General features: G+C 38.4%; 1 protein-coding gene across 3 annotated transcripts; it reads left to right on the top strand.

Annotated features, from left to right (window-relative positions):
* Window positions 1-2,129: 2,129 nt before the first annotated feature.
* On the top strand, window positions 2,130-18,069 carry LOC140871040 (serine/threonine-protein kinase haspin homolog). 3 transcript variants are annotated; one of them, XM_073273487.1, is made up of 14 exons: window positions 2,130-2,417; window positions 2,507-2,602; window positions 2,742-2,832; window positions 3,035-3,609; window positions 4,039-4,162; window positions 4,757-4,866; window positions 15,971-16,082; window positions 16,204-16,296; window positions 16,380-16,441; window positions 16,522-16,652; window positions 16,737-16,807; window positions 16,889-16,949; window positions 17,194-17,260; window positions 17,391-18,069. In XM_073273487.1, exons 1-13 carry the CDS (start codon window positions 2,269-2,271, stop codon window positions 17,229-17,231), a joined length of 1,713 nt encoding a protein of 570 aa, XP_073129588.1. In that variant the 5' UTR covers window positions 2,130-2,268; the 3' UTR covers window positions 17,232-17,260; window positions 17,391-18,069. The 3 variants fall into 3 exon arrangements, with proteins under 3 accessions (XP_073129588.1, XP_073129587.1, XP_073129586.1); XM_073273486.1 differs by having other exon boundaries at window positions 2,510-2,602; window positions 16,889-16,941; window positions 17,391-18,067; XM_073273485.1 differs by having other exon boundaries at window positions 2,131-2,417; window positions 16,889-16,941; window positions 17,391-18,066.
* Window positions 18,070-23,213: the final 5,144 nt, after the last annotated feature.

The following is a 23,213-nucleotide window of genomic DNA, read 5'->3' as shown; positions in this document are numbered from 1 at the left end:
TTCTTTTCCAAAATTTCTTATTAACATTAGCATGACATTAAATTTATGACATTTTCTCATATGTTTTAATTTTCTTTACATGGTTTAGTTTATAAATTCTATATTTCTCAGTGTGAAGTTATTTTTTAGAGTTATTTATGTCGGATTTGATAGTTTATTCAATAGATTTTATTTTTTAAATGATACTTTTACCTCCAAACGTGTTTTTTACATCTCTCTCTTTCACTAAAGTTGAATGCAGGTAAAAACCTTAAGATATCAAAATTCCTTTCACTTAATTTTAGCATTTTATTTTCTACTCTAGGTGCTGGGTAGATGTTATCAAAAACACATTTTCATCAAACTTCAAGATATTGAAGGTGCTTTTCTCCATCTTTGGATAATAAATTTATTTTTCAACTTAATTAATACTCGATACAAAATTTCAGAGCAGACAGATGCAAAAAAATGGTTGTGGCTATCAAAACCTAATGCTTGGATTATAACTATCACTACTGAAATGAATTTTGTGTTGTCTGGAATTGTGATGTAGTTACTTTGTACAACTCTACTCGATGATGATGAAGTGATCTACTCAAGGGCGGATCCAGGATTATATACTTGGGGGGGCCGGCCCGTCAACACATACAAACTCAGGAAAATAATTATTATATGTTTGATATAAATTTCAATAACAATAATATAATAATTAAAAAAATAAATAGAATATCTGAAGGCAATATTCATATATTACTGAAAAAGAGAAGCCAAAAGTAACTGAAAAGGAGAAGCCAAAAAAATAAAGATATCTTGACGACCAATATGTTCTCCCCCAATTTTCTTCTTCCACTGCTTACCATACAAAGATCCAATCATTGTCTTTGTTTTGATTTTTTAAAATAAAATTTAATATGAGGTTTAAGTTGGGCTATTTGTAAAGGCCCAATATTTTATGTTTGCAAAACAAAACAAAATTTACGAGAAATTTTTTTTAAAACAAAAAATTGGGGGTAAGATTCGAACTCGGAACATGTGCACAATTTTGAAAGTAGTTGGCTATATGATCTTCAACCCATTAGGAGTACCTTCACGAATGAATGTAGGACAGATATTTGAATGTTTTTTTTTCAAATTTACGGGGGGCGGTCCTACAGTAAATCCACCCCTGGATATATTTGGATCAAGTGGATGTAGGACCGCATTGATATTAATCACTATACATTTTTTTGTCGTCTTTATATTTTCACATCACATGCTCCAGAAAACACCATCACTTGCTCCAAAAAAACTCCAACACTCGATCAAGAACTTAGATCTTTAATACACTAATTATTGCACTGCAAATAAAAATTAAAAATTGTAAAATATATTCAACTCAATTAAGTACTTTAACAATAAAATTTATATACAAATATATACACCTAATGTTTAAATATTTCGTTATACACATACAACGCATGTGCCTCGGTTGCTAGTATATATAATGGCCAAAAGAGATTTTATAAATGCCTGTGATAAATAATATCAAGCCACAAAAACAAGAGTTCTTTGCAAATTCCATCGATCATGAATGCACCTGATTGAGCGCCACACGAACGAAATCAAATATAATAATCAAAAAATGAAACAAAAGGATTTCAAATCAGAAAATAAACAAAATGATTAGATCTAAAAATGAAAACAACGATTCATCACTACTCTACATCACATGATTGGCTTGTGGAGACGACATCTGCATAAAAAAATTAGGGTTACCAGTGATTTGGTGAAAACGACTGCTGCAGAGAAAACTCTTCTAAAAGAAAAAATGACCCGTTTTCACGATGACCCGATTGTTGCCTGTAAGATAGATCCGCGCGTTTCTTTCAAGAACAACAAAAAACATCTTTCAAATGTTTTTAAAAAAGTGTTCTCCAAAAACACTTATTTAAAAATATTTTTTAAGATGATTTTAAAATTTTTTATCCAAAAACAAATTTTAAAAATTTTATACTTGTAAAACATTAAAAACATTTTGCAAGTACACGTCCAAACGAACCTTTAAAAATTATGACAAGGTATAATAAGACTAAAATTCGGAAATAGGTAACTTACTGGGTTAAAATTATAATTCCCAACCACGAGCGAGATTAGATAGAATTGGATCAAATGCGATTTTTGGAAAACGCAATATCAAACCTGAAACCGGAGAGGAAGCTACAGAAGAGGAAAACGCACCCTTTCGAATTTTTCTGCTGGAAACGGTGAAATCAGAGAGAGCGTAGGCCTCGAAATTTGTGCCCCGAAAAAATGGCTTCACAATCTGTGATTGATCTCTGGTCAGAAATTGTTGCAGCAGAAGAGGAAAACAATCCATCAGTTGAACTTCCAGAGGCAGAAACTTCGATAATTTATCGAAGGCAAAAGGGTAGTATTATCCCCAGTAAAGACGCAGCAAGGTTGTGTTTTCGAGGAGAAAAGCCAGATATTGGTTCAACTTTTTTTAAAAAAAAATTATTTTTGATTAATTTATTTGCTGATGAAGCAGCAGCAGGCGATGGAGTTCGAGCAGCAACGGGAATGAGAATCTGCCGATTCTAGGGCAAGTAAAGCTAGTCAGTTGGAATCGCTCTCTTTCCACTAGGTTTATGCCCTGCTTCTCCTACGAGATATTATTGGAATGTTTTGAATTTTTGAGATAAAAATAACTGGCTGAATATTTTGTATAATTTTCTGGATGAGGCAATACTAATGATTACTGCATTTAATTTTCTGGATTGTAGAGGACGAAAAAGTATTGCCGCTTTTGCGTATGTGGAATATCAACCAGATAAACGTAAAGCTAGAAGAAATGCTAAACCGCCTGTTCCTAAGGTACTCCAATCTCATATCTTTTTCTTGATTTCTGATTCCACTTTCAAATACTTTTCTTTCCGTCCATTTTCTATGAGTATCAGCTCAAAACTTTTGGTGTTTTTCATTTCTAATGTTTGTTATTCAGTAGTATATTTAAATACGATCAGGTTAGAAACATGTAGCGAATGATCCTTCTTTCCATTCATATTTTGGTCCATAGGGGAAATCCAAACAACCTCTAAACTTTGATAAAGAACGGGCGTATTTTGAAGAGGTTGATGCCTTTGAATTATTAGAAGAAAGCCCGTCTCCCAATAAATCTAGTACATGGATCACGGGTGACAAAAATGACACTGTCATACCTTATTTGTCTTCAGTATTGAGGAAATGGCTGGTTTCTAAGAAATTAAACAGTGCTTATGTATTTCATGGTTCGTTATCGAATGTACTGGAAACTCCTGCACCATCCCAAGATCCTACATGCCATGATAATCATTCATCTTCAATTCCGAAGTGCTTAGGACAAGGCTCAGTGGAAGTCCCTTTAAGTTTATATTCAACCTATTTAAGCTTAAATTCAATGCAAGAAAAGCTTTGTTCAAGCTGTGATAAGCATGCCTCTGGAATTCTTATCGAGGAATCTTGTGAAGATATTGGAATTGCTGTTAGTAAACTTTCCCTGACCTCAAGGCCGTCATCAGTGGATGATCGCCTTCCGAGTTCTTTTTCAGCTCTTCTGACTGCATGTAACCAATCAAGTCCATCAACACTAGCTGACATGCTGTTGAGTTACTGGTTTGTTGCTCCTCTGACCTTTCCTACTCTCTCATTTTGGTCGTTTCTCAATTGTGACTATATCTATATATTATACTACGATGTCTTGCTTCACGTTCTTTAAGTGTATATATATAGTTCTCATTTAACTTCAAACATAATTAATGGCCCAAAACTCACATAAACTAGGAATTATAAATCCAAACTTGTAATTTAAGGCACCAAACTAAAGAAATATTTAATTTACCCATAAATCCTTAAAACTAGCATGCTTGTGGAATGTCTAAGAATGCTGTTGTTTTTAGTAAAATTGCCACCTTTGCAAAATATTCATGGAAATTTCAAAAAAGAAAGGGAGAAATTGTGGTTCATGTTTCATTAAGAGTTGTTTGATGTACTTCTTGTTTCCTCGTTTTGGATTGATTATGGAATTACAATGTTTGAAGACAGTGACCGAGAAAATATAACCAAGGTTGGGGAAGGAACATATGGAGAAGCATTCAAGGTTGGCGATAATGTGTGCAAAATTGTGCCATTTGATGGCAATTTGCGAGTGAATGGAGAAGTGCAAAAGGTATAGATTTTTATTTCTTTAAGTAACCCGTAAGGAGAATAAATTTCTTTTTTGCAGTATTTTGATAAAAGCAGATGACCAGATCATTTGGCTAACCTTTACGTGCTGTAAAGAGTTAAATTGTTCTTCTCGTTTTGATAATGTTGTTGCTACCAGCCAAAGCTGATTTTACGCTTGCAGTTTATGTTATTGACCACTACTTTACTGGCCTCTGTTGTTTATGTTGTTCGACAGAATGGGGGTGGGGAATTCTTATCTACCTAACCACACAAGTAGGATCTTAACTCAAAAAACATTTGGATCTTGAGGTCTCGTCCTTGCCGCTAGACCAAGGGATCTTGGCGCCACTGTTGTTAACACTTAGTCTTTGTGATAGGATGTTAGTGTCACCATTGCTTTTGATTCCTACATATTTGTATGCCTCATGGAAAGGAATGGCAAAATCATAACCTAGATAGAGAATGTTAATAATTGATAGCCGACAGTGTCAATGCTATTATCCCAGTGTGTAAAACTTGGTCTTTATCTTGGTTTATGAAGAAAGGAATTTTTTTGCCTTCTAATCCTCATGCCTGATGCCTTTATTTGCTCCAGAGATCGGAAGAATTACTTGAGGAGGTTGTCCTATCCTGCACTCTCAACCGCCTAAGAGGATATGAAGGCCATATATCCAATGCCTGCACAACCTTCATAAAAACAATGGAGTAAGCCATCTGTTTCTCTTTTTAAGACTTATGAAAATAGTAAGCATTGTCAGTGTAAGAGCTAACACCTGAAGCTAATTCTTTTTTATTGCTTTGGTGGTAAGAAATATAGATAGAGAAAAACTTATTAGTTTCTATGATAACAATTAACACCTACTTTAGTATGATATGCTATATTTTATACCATTCATCTGTTTGGTTGTAGCTGTTGTTATTTGATTTACCACTTGTAAAAGTTAACGACCTTCCAGGAATGGCTTGATTAGATTTCCTCTGGTATTTTGTGGTTGATAACCTATTTTGCTTAGCTTTCTCTTAAGCTGACGTTTTTCTTTCTTTTCCAGGTGAAATTTCATCCCAAGTTAACGTTTACATTGATCAAAATTTGAACTCTGGAGTTATATAGAGTAGCTTACTGGTTTGTTTGTTCTGTGCGTTAGTACTCATATATTATGAAAGATTAAACTTAATCAGGGGACATTAGATAATAGCATAATACAAATCTCGTTCCCAGGAAAAAGAAAAAAAAGATAAGATAATTCAAATATGTGCTCCTTGTAAGATGATCCACAAAGGGTGCCCTAGAGTAAAATAGACTTGGGACGTGCATTCGTTAATTGCTTATTGAATGCAACTAATGAGTGTGAAAATATTTGTTCACGGAAATGGACGATGTCAGTTGTTCTAAACGATAATCTCATATGCAGTCTGAAACGTCTACTACTAATAAATGCGGAATTTTTTTTTTTTATATAAAATACTAAAAATAATACTATACATATATGCCCATACATATATGTAATTCAAAATGAAAGATAAATATTATCATGCATGAAATAAAAATAATAAGTTTTGCATTGTTCCAAAAACACCAAGTGCTGAAATACTAAAGTAAAAATATAATTTGCTTAAAATTCAACAACATGATAAAATGTATCTGAAATAATCCTAAATCATGCAACGGTCACGGGGCCACTGTTCCGTGAGCTCATACGTCCTCACCACGGGTAGGAGCTACATAAAAGTCATCTATCTTCCCTGCACCATATAAGCGTAGTGAGCCTAGGGGCTCAACATGTATAACCCTTTATAGCAAGGTTAAAAATAATGCATCACATAATTATACTAATACATATACATGTACATGCATGCATGCATAAAATATTTCATCATCTTGCCATACACATCACTGATCTTATTCTTGAACGTAAACATAACTTGACATCATAAGCATACTTAATATAGTTGAGCACGACATTTTGAAATATAATATGGTCCTATCAGTAAGTGTGACTAAATCTGTGCCGACTGATCAGTCTCCTGAACCAACGTACGTGGCGGTGATAAATCACCTCTGTGCTGGTAGTAAACTACCTCTTAACATAAATAGTGGATAATCACCTCTGTACTGTCACACTACTTCAATTTCCATCATAAAAATATTTTATTGCTCAACACATACATAATCATAATCATATAAAATTTCATGAATGCATGCACTGAAAATTTGTCCGTAATATATATTTAATTAATTTTTATAATAAATATACTTATACTAAAAATATAAACTTCATGCATAAAAATAATTAAATATATATTTCGGACTTAGTTATTTTTCATGGGTTGGTCCAGACTGCTGGTCACTCACTTTAAGCCCATTAAACTTAAATAAAAGCCCAATAATCATATCTTAGCCCAAATAACTTAATTAACTTAACTGGGCCTAAATAAATTATTTAAGCCCTTTAACTTAATTAAATCCAATAAAACTTTAGACTGGCCCCAAAAATCCACTGACTGACCCAAAAATTTCCATGGGCTCCCAAGCCCATAAAAATCATTGGGCTAACTTAAATAAATTATTTAAGGCTCAAATAAAATTATTTGGAGGCCCAAATAATTTTCTAACTTATTATTTAAACCCAAAAACCAACTAAACTCTTAATTAATTAAAAATTAAAATACCCGCGCCCGGCCCACCTAACCCGTACCCGGACCCAACTGACCCGACCCACTACACCCAGACCCAACCCAGACCCCATACCCGACCCGGCACCTACCCAGGACACACAACCCGACACCCCCCCTTTTCCAACTTTTCCTCAGCCGTGAGCAGCAGGCTTTGTGGCCTGCTGCTGGCCAGCTCCGGCCACCCACCGGCCGGAGCTCCACCGTCCAGACGTAGCCCACGTCTAGGCGGTTCCAACGAACCATGCCTTGACCCACATCGATCCCTATACAGCCCTAGGGAGACACGCTTTGGGAAACCCGTAACCTGCCGACCAACTGTACAGCAAAGAAGAACCCGATCGGTCTGCTCTCTACTAGGACCTAGAGCTGCCTTGGTTCGACACTAGGAACCCTATCACACTTTTTAACCATGAGCCAGCAGCCTTGGACCGCCCATGCAAGCCATAACCGATCATCTTTGTCCCAACACCAAAACCTGCGCATCCAAGGAGCAACACCCACGACCAGCCATCACTCCTAGCTTTACTTGGTTCGAACCAGCCCCTATAGCCGACCCTAGGGACTCTAGGACGCCCCTCAAACCTGACCAGCAGACCATGCTTAATCCATGAAAAAAAAACGTGGGGATGAGCATGAAGTAATGCAAAGACCGAGAGTAAAAAAATCAAGTTCAAACCAAAACGTAATCATATTAAAGAGAAACCACAAAACTCAATAAAAATCTGTCGTGAATGATCTAAATAGCTCATATGGTGTGAAAGAAAGGAATTAAACATGCCTTTGATTTTATTTCGAACAATAACGCGTATACGACTCCGGGACGACGAACAACTAAACTTGAAGCTTCGAACGGTGGCTATGGAGGCTTGGCTGCTGTGCGTCGATGAAGGGGAAGGGTGGAGACTGATTCGGCGCTTAGGGTGAGGAAAAGATGGAATGCAACGTGATTTAGGGGATTTTGGGCGTGGGTTTTGGGTAGGCATAAGATTTTATTAACTATCTAGGAGATAATTACCAACTTAAAAGATTTCTAAACTCTTAAAAATATTAGATAACATAATAAAATATCTAAATCTCGAAATAATAAAATAAGGAATTTTTAAAATTTAATAAAGGTCGTTAAAATGACTTATTTTAGCTAAAAATCAACCCTTAAATAAAGATATAAATAGATACAAAAATTTTCTAGACAAAATAACTTAAAATATTATTTTAAGGCTCATAAAACTCATAAAATATTTTTGGCTAAGAATTTTGGTATCTCGTCCGTCCACGGACCCGTCTACGCGATCAAAACAATTTATTTCACAAAAAATCAAGAAATTCTAAAATAGCGGGTTAAATGTTAAAATAAATTAAATCATGCATATAAATCACATAATATCACATAAATTCATTTAACCCCTATTTTAAAATTAATTTCTCCTAATTATGTATGCGGATTTAAGTATAAATTTTCTGAGTGTTACAATTCTTCCCCTTTTAAATTGAATTTCGTCCTCGAAATTAAAGTACTTACCCGAATAGCTCCGGGTAGCGAGTCCTCATGTCTGTCTCGGTCTCCCAAGTGGCTTCCTCTTCAGAGTGATTCAGCCACTGGACTTTGACCATCGGTATGACCCGCGTTCTCAATCTCGTCTCTCCTCAAACGCTAGATCTGGTGCTAACTGCAATGGCTCGTAATCCAACACATGCGACGGATTAGACACGTATCTCCGAAGCATGGATACATGGAAGACGTTGTGCACTGCTGCAAGCCCTGGCGGTAGTGCTAATCGGTATGCCAAAGTGCCAACACTCTCCAAGATCTCAAATGGCCCAATATATCTCGGATTCAACTTGCCTCTGCGTCCAAATCTCATCACCCCTTTCATAGGTGATACTTTCAGAAACACATGATCACCCACTGCAAACTCAAGATCTCGTCGTCGAGTATCAGCATAACTCTTCTGACGACTCTGAGCTGTCCCATACGATCCCGAATCTGTGTCACAATGTCTGCAGTCAGCTGTACAATCTCGGGACCAAGTAAAATCCTCTCGCCAACCTCATCCCAATGCACGGGAGATCTGCATCTCCTCCCGTAAAGTGCTGCATAAGGAGCCATACCTATAGACGCCTGAAAACTGTTGTTATAAGTAAACTCCACCAACGGCAGTCTAGTCTCCCAAGAGCCCTGAAAGTCAATGACACAAGCTCTCAGTAGAGAACCTGAATCACTCTCTCAGACTGCCCGTCTGTCTGGGGGTGGAAAGCTGTACTGAACAGTAATCTAGTCCCCAATGCTGTATGCAGACTCTTCCAAAACGCAGATGTGAATATCGGATCTCTATCAGATACAATAGACACCGGTATGCCATGCAGTCTAACAATCTCCTTGATATAAAGCTCTGCATACTGGTTCAAAGAATAAGTAGTCCTCACCGGCAGAAAATGAGCTGACTTAGTGAGTCTATCCACAATCACCCAAATAGCTGTAGAGCCTCTGACACTCCTCGGAAGACCCACTACAAAATCCATAGTGATGTTCTCCCACTTCCACTCCGGAATGGGTAGAGGCTTAAGCAACCCTGCCGGACGCTGATGCTCTGCCTTGACCTGCTGACAAGTCAAGCACTCAGATACAAATCGACCAATATCTCTCTTCATGTCGGGCCACCAATACAATGACTGCAAATCTCTATACATCTTTGTACTTCCGGGGTGAATGGAATACGGAGATGTGTGAGCCTCTGCCAAGATCTCGGTCCTCAACCGATCAATGTTCGGTACCCACATACGACCTCGGTGCTGAACGGTGCCATCAATGACAGTATAAATGAGACTACCCTTGGCTTCATCTCTCTGCTTCAACCGCTGTAACTCCTCATCCGCAGGCTGTCCCTCTCTAATACGATCTCGAAGATTCGGCTGTACTACTAACACTGCCAAACTCGGTGCGTGACCGCCCGAATAGTATTCCAAACCGAATCTCTGTATCTCCTCCTGAAGTGGCAACTGTACTGTCAAACAGGATACCACTGAAGTCTTTCGACTCAATGCATCGGCCACCACATTAGCCTTGCCCGGATGGTAGCTAATGTCGCAGTCGTAATCCTTCACCAACTCTAGCCATCTGCGCTGCCTCATGTTCAACTCCTTCTGGGTGAAGAAGTACTTAAGACTCTTATGATCGGTGAAAATCTTGCACTTCTCACCATACAGATAGTGCCTCCAGATTTTCAAAGCAAAAACCACTGTTGTTAGCTCCAAGTCATGCGTCGAATAGTTCTGCTCATGAATCTTCAACTGTCTCGACGCATAGGCAATGACTCGGTCACTCTGCATCAATACGGCGCCCAACCCTAGCTTAGACGCATCCGTGTAAACCACTAACTCCTCATGTGGAACAGGCATCGCCAACACTGGCGCAGATGTGAGTGCTTCCTTAAGCGGATCGAAGCTCCTCTGACAGTCTGAACTCCATATAAACTTCGCATTTTTCTTGGTCAAGGAAGTCAAGGGTACTGCAATAGAAAAAAAACCCTTGATGAACTTCCGGTAGTAGCCTGCTAAACCCAAGAAACTGCGAATCTCTGAAGCATTCTTCGGAATTCCCCAATCCTGCACTGCTTGCACCTTTGTCTGATCCACTGCTATCCCATCTCTCGAAACTATATGGCCAAGAAATGCCACCTGCTCTAGCCAAAACTCGCACTTACTGAATTTCGCATACAATCGATGCTCCCTCAAAGTCTGCAATGTTGTCTGCAAGTGCTGTCTGTGCTCTTCCATGCTCCTCGAGTACTATGATAAACTGATCTAAGTATGGCTGAAAAACGCGGTTCATGAGATCCATGAAGACCGCTGGAGCATTGGTCAACCCAAACGGCATTACTAAGAACTCGTAATGCCCATAGCGTGTCTCTAAAGCAGTCTTGGACACATCCGCATCTCTGATCCTCAACTGATGATAGCCAGATCGCAGATCGATCTTAGAGAAAACCGAAGCTCCCTGCAATTGATCAAACAAATTCTCAATCCTCGGCAGTGGATACTTGTTCTTCACTGTGACTCTATTGAGCTCTCGGTAATCGATACAAAGTCTCATGCTACCATCTTTCTTTTTCACAAACAACACTGGAGCTCCCCAAGGAGAAAAGCTAGGGCGAATAAAGCCCTTCTCCAACAATTCCTGAATCTGCTCCTTCAACTCTTTCATCTCTGTCGGAGCGAGTGGATACGGTGCCTTAGAAATAGGCACAGTGTCGGGCATCAACTCAATGCTGAACTCCACTTCCCTTGCTGGTGGAATTCCTGCAACGTCATCGGGAAAAACATCTGAAAAGTCACGTACCACCTCTATTTCTGCTAGGGAACTGGTAGGTGGCACTGCTGATGTGACTACACTGGCAAGAAACCCATGGCAACCAAGTCTCAATAACTTCCTCGCACGTGTATAAGAAATCACAGGCGATATTTCAGTGCTCGGAGATGCAAAGAAAACAAACTGGTCGCCTTCCACCGGTTTCACTGCCACTGTCCTCTGCCGGAAATCAATCACTGCTCCGTTGACTGACAACCAATCCATACCCAAAATCAGATCGAATCCAGTCAACGGTAAGACCACTAAATCTGCCATGATAGTGCGCCCCTGTAAATCCATCTCCAAGCCTCTGCAGATACTAGTGGTAGAAAGAACCTGTCCAGACGGCATGGTTACATCGTACCCGGTAACAACAACCTCGGGCTTAATGCCTATCCGTCTGATAAACTCCAGGGAGATAAACGAATGCGTAGCTCCCGAATCTAGCAACGCATACGTGGAGTTTTCTCCTACTAGAATTCTCCCTGCACGCAGAAAATTCCAACAATCGCATACTAAACTTACTCTCTCCCAATAAAAGTTATAAAATATATCTCTTAATTAAACACAAGTAATAAGTACATCTTACTCTAATCATGCAATCCGGCAACCCATGCAAATTAAAATCACGAAGTAAATTCCCAAAAATTTCTTAAAAGAATAAGTTAGGATATACCGGTGATTAAGGAGGTATCTGGGTCTGCCTCCTTAGCTTGCATGACAAACACCCGCCCAATGGTGTTCTTCTTCCTTGGGCAGCTGTATGCCACATGCCCTGGCTCCTTGCAGTGGTAGCAAACATTGGAACCGATCAAACACTGACCTGAGTGAGGCCTCTGACACTGCGGGCACAAGGGAACTACTCCTGTCTTAGGGGCCTCGCCCTTCTGCTGCTGCTGTGGCTGGCGCCCCTGAGGCCTCGGCTGCTGTCCCTGCTGATTCGGCTGCGAAGATGGTCGATAAGCTCCTGGCTGGAACTGCCTCTTGCCCTGCTGTTCCCTCTGCATCTCTCGTCTCCCTTCCTCAGAACGCAATGCTCTGCTAACTGCCGCCTCATAAGTAGAGACATCCAACATGCGAACGTCATGCTTGATGTCAGCCCGCAATCCATCCACAAACTGTCTCAACTTATCCGGTGCACTGTCAGCAATAAGAGGCACGAAGCGACACCCTCTCTCGAACTGGGTGATGTAATCCACCACAGACTTGTCCCCCTGACGGAGTATCATGAACTCCCGGATCATGCGGCTGCGCACATCCTCAGTGAAATACTTGACATAGAACATACGTCTGAACTCTATCCAAGTCAACAAAGGTAGATTCACGCCTTGAACAACGCCTTTCCACCAAGAGGCTGCATCACCTCTCATCATATACACCGCACACTTGACCCTATCAGCATCTGTGATCCCCATGTAGTCGAATATAGACTCCAGTGATCGGATCCATCCCTCGGCAATGAGCGGATCAGTGGTGCCTGTAAACTCCTTTGGTCCCTTCTTCTGGAACCGCTCAGCCACATCCTCATCATGGGTAAGCCTAGGTCGTGCAGCTTGCTGCTCTAACAAAGCAGTGATCCCCGCCATCATATTTGCATTGGCCTGCTCCAATGCTGTAAGCGGGTTCTGCGGAGGTGGGGTTCCCCGCGTCTGTTCATCTGTCTCGGAGGTATTCTGCACCACCACATGTTTCTTTACGTAAATCGCAATGCATAACTTAAGGGTTCTAAAACTTTGCTAACATAAAGTCTTAAGTCATAACATATTCTCTTGATAAATCATAATAAAACATTTAAAACTTACAGACCGATAGTGAGATTTCTGAGCTTCACGTGGCAGTAGGACACCCTCCAAGGACCGTGCTTTGATACCAAATGAAACGTCTACTACTAATAAATGCGGAAATTTTTTTTTTATATAAAATACTAAAAATAATACTATACATATATGCCCATACATATATGTAATTCAAAATAAAAGATAAATATTATCATGCATGAAATAAAGCTCATACGTCCTCACCACGGGTAGGAGCTACATAAAAGTCATCTGTCTCCCCTGCACCGTATAAGCGTAGTGAGCCTAGGGGCTCAACATGTCTAACCCTTTATAGCAAGGTTAAAAATAATGCATCACATAATTATACTAATACATATACATGTACATGCATGCATGCATAAAATATTTCATCATCTTGCCATAAACATCACTGATCTTATTCTTGAACGTAAACATAACTTGACATCATAAGCATACTTAATATAGTTGAGCACGACATTTTGAAACATAATATGGTCCTATCAGTAAGTGTGACTAAATCTGTGCCGACTGATCAATCTCCTGAACCAACGTACGTGGCGGTGATAAATCACCTCTGTGCTGGTAGTAAACTACCTCTTAACATAAATAGTGGATAACCACCTCTGTGCTGTCACACTACTTCAATTTCCATCATAAAAATATTTTATTGCTCAACACATACATAATCATAATCATATAAAATTTCATGAATGCATGCACTGAAAATTTGTCCGTAATATATATTTAATTAATTTTTATAATAAATATACTTATACTAAAAATATAAACTTCATGCATAAAAATAATTAAATATATATTTCGGACTTAGTTATTTTTCATGGCTTGGTCCAGACTGTTGGTCACTCACTTTAAACCCATTAAACTTAAATAAAAGCCCAATAATTATATGTTAGCCCAAATAACTTAATTAACTTAACTGGGCCTAAATAAATTATTTAAGCCCTTTAACTTAATTAAATCAAATAAAACTCTAGACTGACCCCAAAAATCCACTGACTGGCCCAAAAATTCCCATGGGCTCCCAAGCCCATAAAAATCATTGGGCTAACTTAAATAAATTATTTAAGGCTCAAATAAAATTATTTGGAGGCCCAAATAATTTTCTAACTTATTATTTAAACCCAAAAACCAACTAAACTCTTAATTAATTAAAAATTAAAATACTCGAGCCCGGCCCACCTAACCCGGACCCGGACCCAACTGACCCGACCCACTACACCCAGACCCAACCCAGACCCCATACCCGACCCGGCACCTACCCAGGACACACAACTCGACACCCCCCCTTTTCCAACTTTTCCTCAGCCGTGAGCAGCAGGTTTTGTGGCCTGCTGCTGGCCAGCTCCGGCCACCCACCGGCCGGAGCTCCACCGCCCAGACGTAGCCCACGTCTGGGCGGTTACAACGAACCATGCCTTGACCCACATCGATCCCTACACAGCCCTAGGGAGAGACGCTTCGGGAAACCCGTAACCTGCCGACCAACTGTACAGCAAAGAAGAACCCGATCGGTCTGCTCTCTACTAGGACCTAGAGCTGCCTTGGTTCGACCCTAGGAACCCTATCACACTTCTTAACCATGAGCCAGCAGCCTTGGACCGCCCATGCAAGCCATAACCGATCATCTTTGTCCCAACACCAAAACCTGCGAATCCAAGGAGCAACACCCACGACCAGCCATCACTCCTAGCTTTACTTGGTTCGAACCAGCCCCTATAGCCGACCCTAGGGACTCTAGGACGCCCCTCAAACCTGACCAGCAGACCATGCTTGATCCATGAAAAAAAAACGTGGGGATGAACATGAAGTAATGCAAAGACCGAGAGTAAAAAAATCAAGTTCAAACCAAAACGTAATCATATTAAAGAGAAACCACAAAACTCAATAAAAATCTGTCGTGAATGATCTAAATAGCTCATATGGTGTGAAAGAAAGGAATTAAACATGCCTTTGATTTTATTTCGAACAATAACGCGTATACGACTCCGGGACGACGAACAACTAAACTTGAAGCTTCGAACGGTGGCTATGGAGGCTTGGCTGCTGTGCGTCGATGAAGGGGAAGGGTGGAGACTGACTTCGGCGTTTAGGGTGAGGAAAAGATGGAATGCAACGTGATTTAGGGGATTTTGGGCGTGGGTTTTGGGTAGGCATAAGATTTTATTAACTATCTAGGAGATAATTACCAACTTAAAAGATTTCTAAACTCTTAAAAATATTAGATAACATAATAAAATATCTAAATCTCGAAATAATAAAATAAGGAATTTTTAAAATTTAATAAAGGTCATTAAAATGACTTATTTTGGCTATAAATCAACCCTTAAATAAATATATAAATAAATACAGAAATTTTCTTGACAAAATAACTTAAAATATTATTTTAAGGCTCATAAAACTCATAAAATATTTTTGGCTAAGAATTTTGGTATCTCGTCCGTCCACGGACCCGTCTACGCGATCAAAACAATTTATTTCACAAAAAATCAAGAAATTCTAAAATAGCGGGTTAAATGCTAAAATAAATTAAATCATGCATATAAATCACATAATATCACATAAATTCATTTAACCCCTATTTTAAAATTAATTTCTCCTAATTATGCATGCGGATTTACGTATAAATTTTCTGGGTGTTACACAGTCCTTACACCTTTACTGCTTAAGGAACCGATGGAGGATCAATTGTTCTCGGCTATAATCTAATATTCAGTCTTTTACTGCTTTTGTGAGAGGATTTATTTATTTTGTAGCTATATTTTATCCTTGACCGTTAGATTAGATTAGATGTTGCAAAGTTCTGCTCTGTTTTGCATCTTTACATAATCTTAAACTGTAGCAATGGTAGGATACCCTCGGACAGGAGGTTCTAATATTTCCTTGAAAGAAAATACCTGCATTCAGTTCAAGACAAGCTCAGTTTTTATTGACCGTTAGTTGACATCCTATTGTTGTCACGTTCTTGCAGTTTGAGGGTGTGTCAAGGCCTTTATGATTCTGCTTTGGTAAGTGCATGGGAAAACTGGGATGGGAAGCACGGCTCGGAAAATGACCATCCTAAGGAATTTCCTGAAAACCAGGTTTGCTTCCTGTTGTCTTGCTTTATTCCGGAGTAAATTTAAGGTGGATATTGTACTTTTCTTGTTTCTTGTCTGTTCATCAGATTTAGTTCATTAAATCAACTAAGCATTTGTACCCCAGTGCTATGTTGTTTTTGTTCAAGAACATGGTGGTCAAGATCTCGAGAGCTTCGTGCTTCTCAACTTTAATGAGGCACGAAGTTTGTTAGTTCAGGTAAAATGGTTAATATTATTTATAATTCTATATGATTGCATTTTTGTACGTGGTGCATTACACTATAGAATCAAATGTTGCAGGTCACATTGGGTTTGGCTGTAGCTGAGGCTGCATATGAATTTGAACACAGAGATTTGCACTGGTTTCATTGACATACTATGATCTGTTACAACATCTTGCCTTTTCCCAAAAAATGCTGACTTGGTTTTGTATTTTAAACAGGGGAAACATTCTGTTATGTCGGAAAGATTTTGCTACTCTGCAATGCATTCTCGAGGAAAGAAAAATACAAATAAAAACTTTTGGACTGCTTGTATCCATAATTGACTTTACACTTTCACGGATTAATACAGGTTTACATCAATCTTATTAATTTTTCCGCATTGAAGCTAAGTTCTGGATGTTATTAATTGGCACAATTTGAGTATGTCCAACAGGTGAAGATATACTCTTTCTGGATTTATCTTCAGATCCAGAAATTTTTGAGGGTCCAAAGGGAGACAAGCAGGTACAAAAAAGTTAAGTTGCTTACCTATTCGGCTTCTGTACTAAAATTTTCTTATCTAGTTGTCCACAATAATTCATACAGGCAGATACATATAGGAAGATGCGGGATATAACTGATGATTGCTGGGAGGGGAGGTACACAAGTTCAGTTTCTATTATAGCTAACTACATCGCTTCATTCATAGTCATTCACACCGCATCCAACACTGAAAGCATGATGCTTTGGCACTATATATCATAAAACAAATGGTGTGGACATCTTGAACCAAAATACCTTTTTCGATAATTATAAATTGGATAAGATGCTATAATCAATTTGTTCCACACGTACAATATTTCTTTCGATGATTCTGGTACAAACAATGACCATGTTAACCATTATGACAGTTTTCCCAAGACAAATGTGTTGTGGCTTCAATACATGATTGACATTTTGCTACTGAAGAAATCCTATGTAAGTCTTTGTTCAGAAAACTTAATTTGTCGACATGATAGAACTCTTCATATCATCAGTAATTGCGAAGTTACAACCTTTTGTTGGAATATTAGTCTCAATTCTTCTGGTATGGATTTTAATACACCAGGAACGAACCTCTAAAGATGAAAGAGAATTGCGTTCTCTGAAGAAACGCCTGAATGGTTACGGTTCCGCGAGAGAAGCAGTTTCGGATTCCTTCTTTAGGGACTTGTTGACTCATGAATCTTGAAGTAGCACATAAGTATACCCGCAGGATAGGTGATTCTTGTAACTGTATGTAAAGCTATGTTTTGATGCCTGTATCGATGTTGATCCTGCTTTCCTGTCATAAAATCTCTTTATTTTGACTGTTACAGGAGACTTGGGACTAGACCTGGCCACAGGCCGGGTCCGGGTTAGTAAAATACCAACCCTTAACCGGCCCGCCCGCCCATGGCCTGTTCCCGGCGGGTTGGAGCCAAGTTGTCCGGGCCCGGGTTGGTAAAATATCAACCCTTAACGGGCCCGCCCGCCCGCCTACCCATGGCCGGTTCCGGTCCGGGTTGGACGCCGGGTTGGTGGTTTTCAAAGTGGAAAACCGGAACTGGGTCTGACTCGTTCACCCAGTTAATCGACCCGTTGACCATGGGCTGGTTCCGGGTTGGGTCCGGGTCCAACCCGGCCCTTGGCCAGGTCTACTTAGGACGGAGATGGGATTATGGAGAATTGTAATTTGTAGCTACAGTTCAAAATCAGTAAAATGTCATAAATCAATTTTGTACCATGTGAATTTAAACAATTGTACTAGGTTGCCGAAAGTTACTCGTTTTTTATTTAGAGTGTATCTACATTGAGGTATTTTAAATTAAGGACTTTTGGATTAGGTATGTAAACGAACCAAGTTGATAAGTCGTCTGTGAGTTATTCGAATATCGATTTGATAGAAGTTTGTTTAATTAGACTCGTTAAGATAAACGAAATAAGTTCAAGTTTTATGATATTCGGTTCGTTAGCATGTGAACAAGTTCATTAACATGCTTGTGAGTCGGCGTTTAGAAAAAAAAAATAATAGTTTTGATATTTGAATTATAAAGTTTACACTTTTACTTATCACAAATATATAAAAATCTATTTATTAGAATAAAATTATAAACTTTAATGAGAATAATGTATTTTTCTCTAAACTTTAATTTTTAATTAATAATTAATTTAGGATATTTATGTTTCTAATTTATATTTATTAAGTTTGTATAGGCTCGATAAAAGTTCAAATAAACTCGCGAATCATGAATATATTAGTTAAATAAAGCTCGAGCTCGTTTTGATTATGAACGAGCCAAACCCAAATATCAAGAGTTCGGCTCGACTCGGCTCAATTACATCCTTAGTTTGGATTAATAAATTTTGTTTTAAAATTCAATTTCACTCTCATTTCATTTAGATAATTTTCAACTCATTACGTTATTTTGGTGTCACGCTAACTTCAATATAATATAATTTCTACATCAAAAACAAAACTCATTTCTAACTCATCAACTCTAAACACTACACTAAAAGAAATATTCTCAAAATATTTCCTATTGTTTTATTTACAACTAATTTATTCTTCAAAATATTTATAAAAACAATAATTTATATATTTATTTTTATCAATTAAATATAGTATTATGAAAGAATAATTAATTGATGTAATTATCTATAAACAATTTTTTTAAAAAAGTTACAAATTTATTAAAATAATATAATCAGATTATTGAAAATTAAAATCAAAATATCTTATGTTAGGATCGAAAAATATGTGTAGAGAGGGATGAATACACACTTTAAAATATTTTTGAAAAACTTGCGATGCTTTATCAAACCGAAGCAAGAATAATTTGCTAAACCATGATTTTGCTCAAAAGAAATGATCTGATCAAGCGAAGGTTTCTTTCTCGCAAAATTGAACTGTAAACCTTAAAGTAGATCGAATAAATAACTGCAATAAGTGAAAATAAGAAACACGAGATTTTTATGAAAATTCGAAGTCAAAGCTTCTACGTCTCCCCTTCTTCTGTTTTCAGAAGAATTTTCACTAGAAGCATTTGATTTATACAACAAATCGTACAAATCCAGTCCAATCAACCCTCGAAAGAAACTCCTAGTATCAACTTCTCAATACAGCTCACTATCTATCTGAGTTACAATTCTGAAATCACACTAGTAAGCTTCAACAAGCTGGACTCTATATCACAGAGTAATCTTTGATCTGATATGAACAATAAGCTTGAACTTTGTATGTGATATTTTGATTTGGTGCTTGTGTGTCTATGTAAGTTTCACAATGAAAGCTTTTAAATTTAGAGACGTGATCGCAAGGTTAGCAAAAATCTGTTGATCTCTGATCATCCTCAACTATTTATAGGCTTCCTTCTGCAACGTTCAAAAAAGTAGCCGGTGTAATATTTGTCTCTTGTTTCATCCGAAATTGAAGCAAAAGATAACACATGTCCTCGTACCATTCCAAATGTAGTGGAGAATTTGAATCAGTGTCGGGTACGTAGCTGAAGTTTAAATCTCCAAAAACTTTCTTTGTCTTTTAGCTGGCTTGCTTTGTTAGCTATTTGATCTGATCAGATTATTCGTTATTGATATGTCTTCTTTACCTGTTTAGACAAAGTGTTTTAAGAAGATGTCTTTGATCTGTGCTGTGTATAGATGACTTGATATATCCAGATCAAAGATCGATTTAATCATAAGATCGATGCAAGTATTTTGTTCTTGGTTTTGTTTTGATTGATCTGCTTTGTTCATCACTAAAATTAACTTCCATCATTTTTCCCCTTTTTGGTGATGTCAAAATCAAGTAATATGTAAATCACAGACTGATTGTTGTAGAACAAATGATTCTTTGAATAGATTTGAACAAGTCTGTAAAAGTTTGTCCTGCTTAGGTTTGTTTTGCTCTAAGCTTCTAAATGGTTCTTTTCTAAGCCTCTATTGCTTGGATTTTCCTTTTCCTTTGGATGAAGAAGCTCCTTCTTTTCCCCTTTTTTTGACATCACCATCATATTGAAGAAAATCCACGATTTTCGAGAGCTGAGTGCCGAAGGTAGATCTCATTTCTTGAAAGATGCTATTTCTGCAATTTGTGTCAAGACGATTTGCTTGAAGTCAAGAAAATCTTCAGGGGTTAGCACATTGTCCATATGAAATGAGGAGATAGCCTCAAAAAGTTTACCTAAAACAACAGTGACTAATTCCGGATTTTCTGGGATCAAACGAGTAGGCTGTAAGATGAAAGGTGCCGAATCAGTAGTTGGTTCACTGACTGTTTGAATAGCCTGTGGAGAAGGAGTAGTCATGATTTCAAATGATTCAATCTGGTTTGAAGATGGGGATGAGAGATTAACATCTTCAATGTGACTATTGTCTTGAATATGATGAGAACTTGAAACAGGTACCGGGGCAAGTTCATTGTTAAACAAATCATCAGACAGATCATGCACATTCAGTAGAGATGGAATAACATGGAGAATTTCATGCATCAGATCAGGGATAGACTCTGAGGTAGGAAGATAAATATTGATGGTATTCAGTACCTCATCTGTTGATGTGAGTTGTAATTCACGCAAGTGGTCTAACTGCTGAGCTGGCTGATCATCTGGAATAGTCATCATGTCCAGCTGATTCTCGAGAGTAAGTTCATCTTGATCTGCAGAGGTCTTAACTAGACAATATCAATGTTTGACTTGAACTGTGCTGGTGGATCAATTTGAGAATTTTCCATGGTGATTTGTTCTGCAAAGTTGGTATGATTATTATCAAAAATATCTTGATTATCAAGCTGTGGAGTTGGATCTGATTCAACTAGAACAAGAGCAGTAGTTGGATCAAATTGATCTGTCTCTGAGAATTTATTTGTAGAAGTATTTGGATCAGATTGATCTTCAGTCGTGGCCACATGGAGATCTTGACGCATGACTTGAGCAGACATGGCAAGATGTAGAACATTCATTTCGAGCTGACTTATGACAGCTGAATCATAAAGAACATTTAAAATGGTTGGATTGAACTGTGCTCCCTTGTTCCTTAGAAATAGGCGAAGCATAATTTCCTTCATCTTTAAAGAGACAAAATCTCGTCTTTGAAGAGCTTGGGATATGTCAGGGGTCTCAGCCCATTCTAGTATTCTCTGCTCATTGGCTGCTAAATTTTGAAGGGTTTTCAATGAATTTGTAGTGACCCTACCCGGATATACTACCTAATCAGAGTTAAGAGCATAATTAAACATGCATTAAATAAATCGTTGCGGAATTCTTAAATAAAAACAGACCGGCAGAATACAACCGGTTAAATAAATTCGATTATACAACCCAATCGAATAAATAAACCCTAAAGGCAAAACCTACAGATAATCCTGCTGTCTTCACTGGTCACTGGCTACTCCAAGCTCCTGGTGCTCAATCCTACACCTACACCTGCCCCATCGAATGGGGTGTCCAAATATACAGAAAAGACTGAACGTGAGCTCTAAGCTCAATACGAAAGCACTGGGTAAAACATACAAATATGATGCATGCAAATGATAGGGTATCCATATCTGGGATAACTGTATATAACTTGCTCAGTAATGGCGCCTAGGATATGAGTGGTACAACCCGGGGAGCAAACCCTGCGTACACTGCTCATTCCTACAGGACGTGGACTGTGTCCCCCGATGCTAATCACCCATGACCCGTCAGTCACTGAGCACTAGACATAAACCGTCCAGATAGGGATGAGCGACCCTACATGGCTCATCTCACAAGATGGACAGGCACAATATGATATGCACATGCTGCATAATAATATGATGATAGAGTGGGTGCCCGGTGAGCCAACTTGTGGCTAAGGGCTTTGATGACTCTATGTATAAACAATCTTTTGTTTAATATAATTTACACTTTTACAATGGCGTTTACTTTATCTTTTATCATATTATTATGTTGTGACATACTATAAGATGTTTAGATGAAAACCTTGAATATACTATAGTGTATGTAAGATGTGGTGGCACATGGGGATGGCTATCATGAAACACATCTTATAGTCACTGTATATTCTAAACGGTTCCTAGTCGATTGAGCCGTCCGTTAATAAAGATAAGGATCGCTCGAGATTGAGACTAGCATTTGCGATGACGAGTACCACGTTTCATTGGTATGGAACATAGAGATGTTCAAAGCATGAAAATGGATATTCATACGATGAATGATCGAACTACCCTATCCGGACTTTCCAAGTGGTTATCACTTATCGAGTGGATAAAGTCAGTTTTGGTTGTACACCATTAGTCCTTACTACTTGAAACATCATTGAGACTCTATATGCTAGTACTGTGCTTTGACTCGTTTACCGACTCTATTGGGGTCATCAGGTGTCGGGATTGGGTACAGTTACGACACATATAGGAGTCGATGCTTTGTTGTCAAGGATTCACCACATACTTGCGAGTGTGGATATCCTATGAAATCTGAGGAGATATTAGTGTGACGAAGCCAGAGTAAATGATGTGTTTTAAGAAATGGTTTCTTAGTAGCACATGCGATGTCACTATTTGATCTTCAAGATGCATTGCATAGTTATCGAATCTCGAACGACTCTCGATTTACCAATGGTTGTTGATTCGATCGGGATATATGGATGAAGGGACCGTACTGTACGCTAACCAAAATCTATTGGTTCTTGCAGGCACTATCAGTGATACCTAGGGAATCATGGGGCGATGTTGCTAGGCGCTCTTACCATGATTCGATGGGCAAGTCGGAAATTGTTGTTCCGAGTCACAAGGAGTTGTGAGCCCACGGCTAGCTGTATCCCTGAACCATTGAGGGTCACACAAGTAATGGATTTTTAATCCCCGTTGAGATAGTTAAATTTAAAGAGTTAAATTTAATGAACTAAGAAGTGGGACTTCTTATTTAAGAGT

Source organism: Henckelia pumila, unplaced genomic scaffold (assembly GCF_033568475.1).
Source record: "Henckelia pumila isolate YLH828 unplaced genomic scaffold, ASM3356847v2 CTG_298:::fragment_6:::debris, whole genome shotgun sequence".
Taxonomy (NCBI): domain Eukaryota; kingdom Viridiplantae; phylum Streptophyta; class Magnoliopsida; order Lamiales; family Gesneriaceae; genus Henckelia; species Henckelia pumila.
Note: the sequence above shows the minus strand (reverse complement) of the source record. Positions and strands in the feature narration are given on the sequence as shown.

What these genes read in the sequence shown, in the direction of transcription:
- LOC140871040 (XM_073273485.1), top strand. Translation starts at nt 2,269, where the DNA reads ATGGCTTCACAATCTGTGATTGATCTCTGGTCAGAAATTGTTGCAGCA. An exon ending in GACATGCTGTTGAGTTACTG is followed by an intron (nt 3,610 to 4,038) that starts GTTTGTTGCTCC and finishes GTTTGAAGACAG; the next exon opens with TGACCGAGAAAATATAACCA. An exon ending in TGCTACTGAAGAAATCCTAT is followed by an intron (nt 17,261 to 17,390) that starts GTAAGTCTTTGT and finishes TTAATACACCAG; the next exon opens with GAACGAACCTCTAAAGATGA.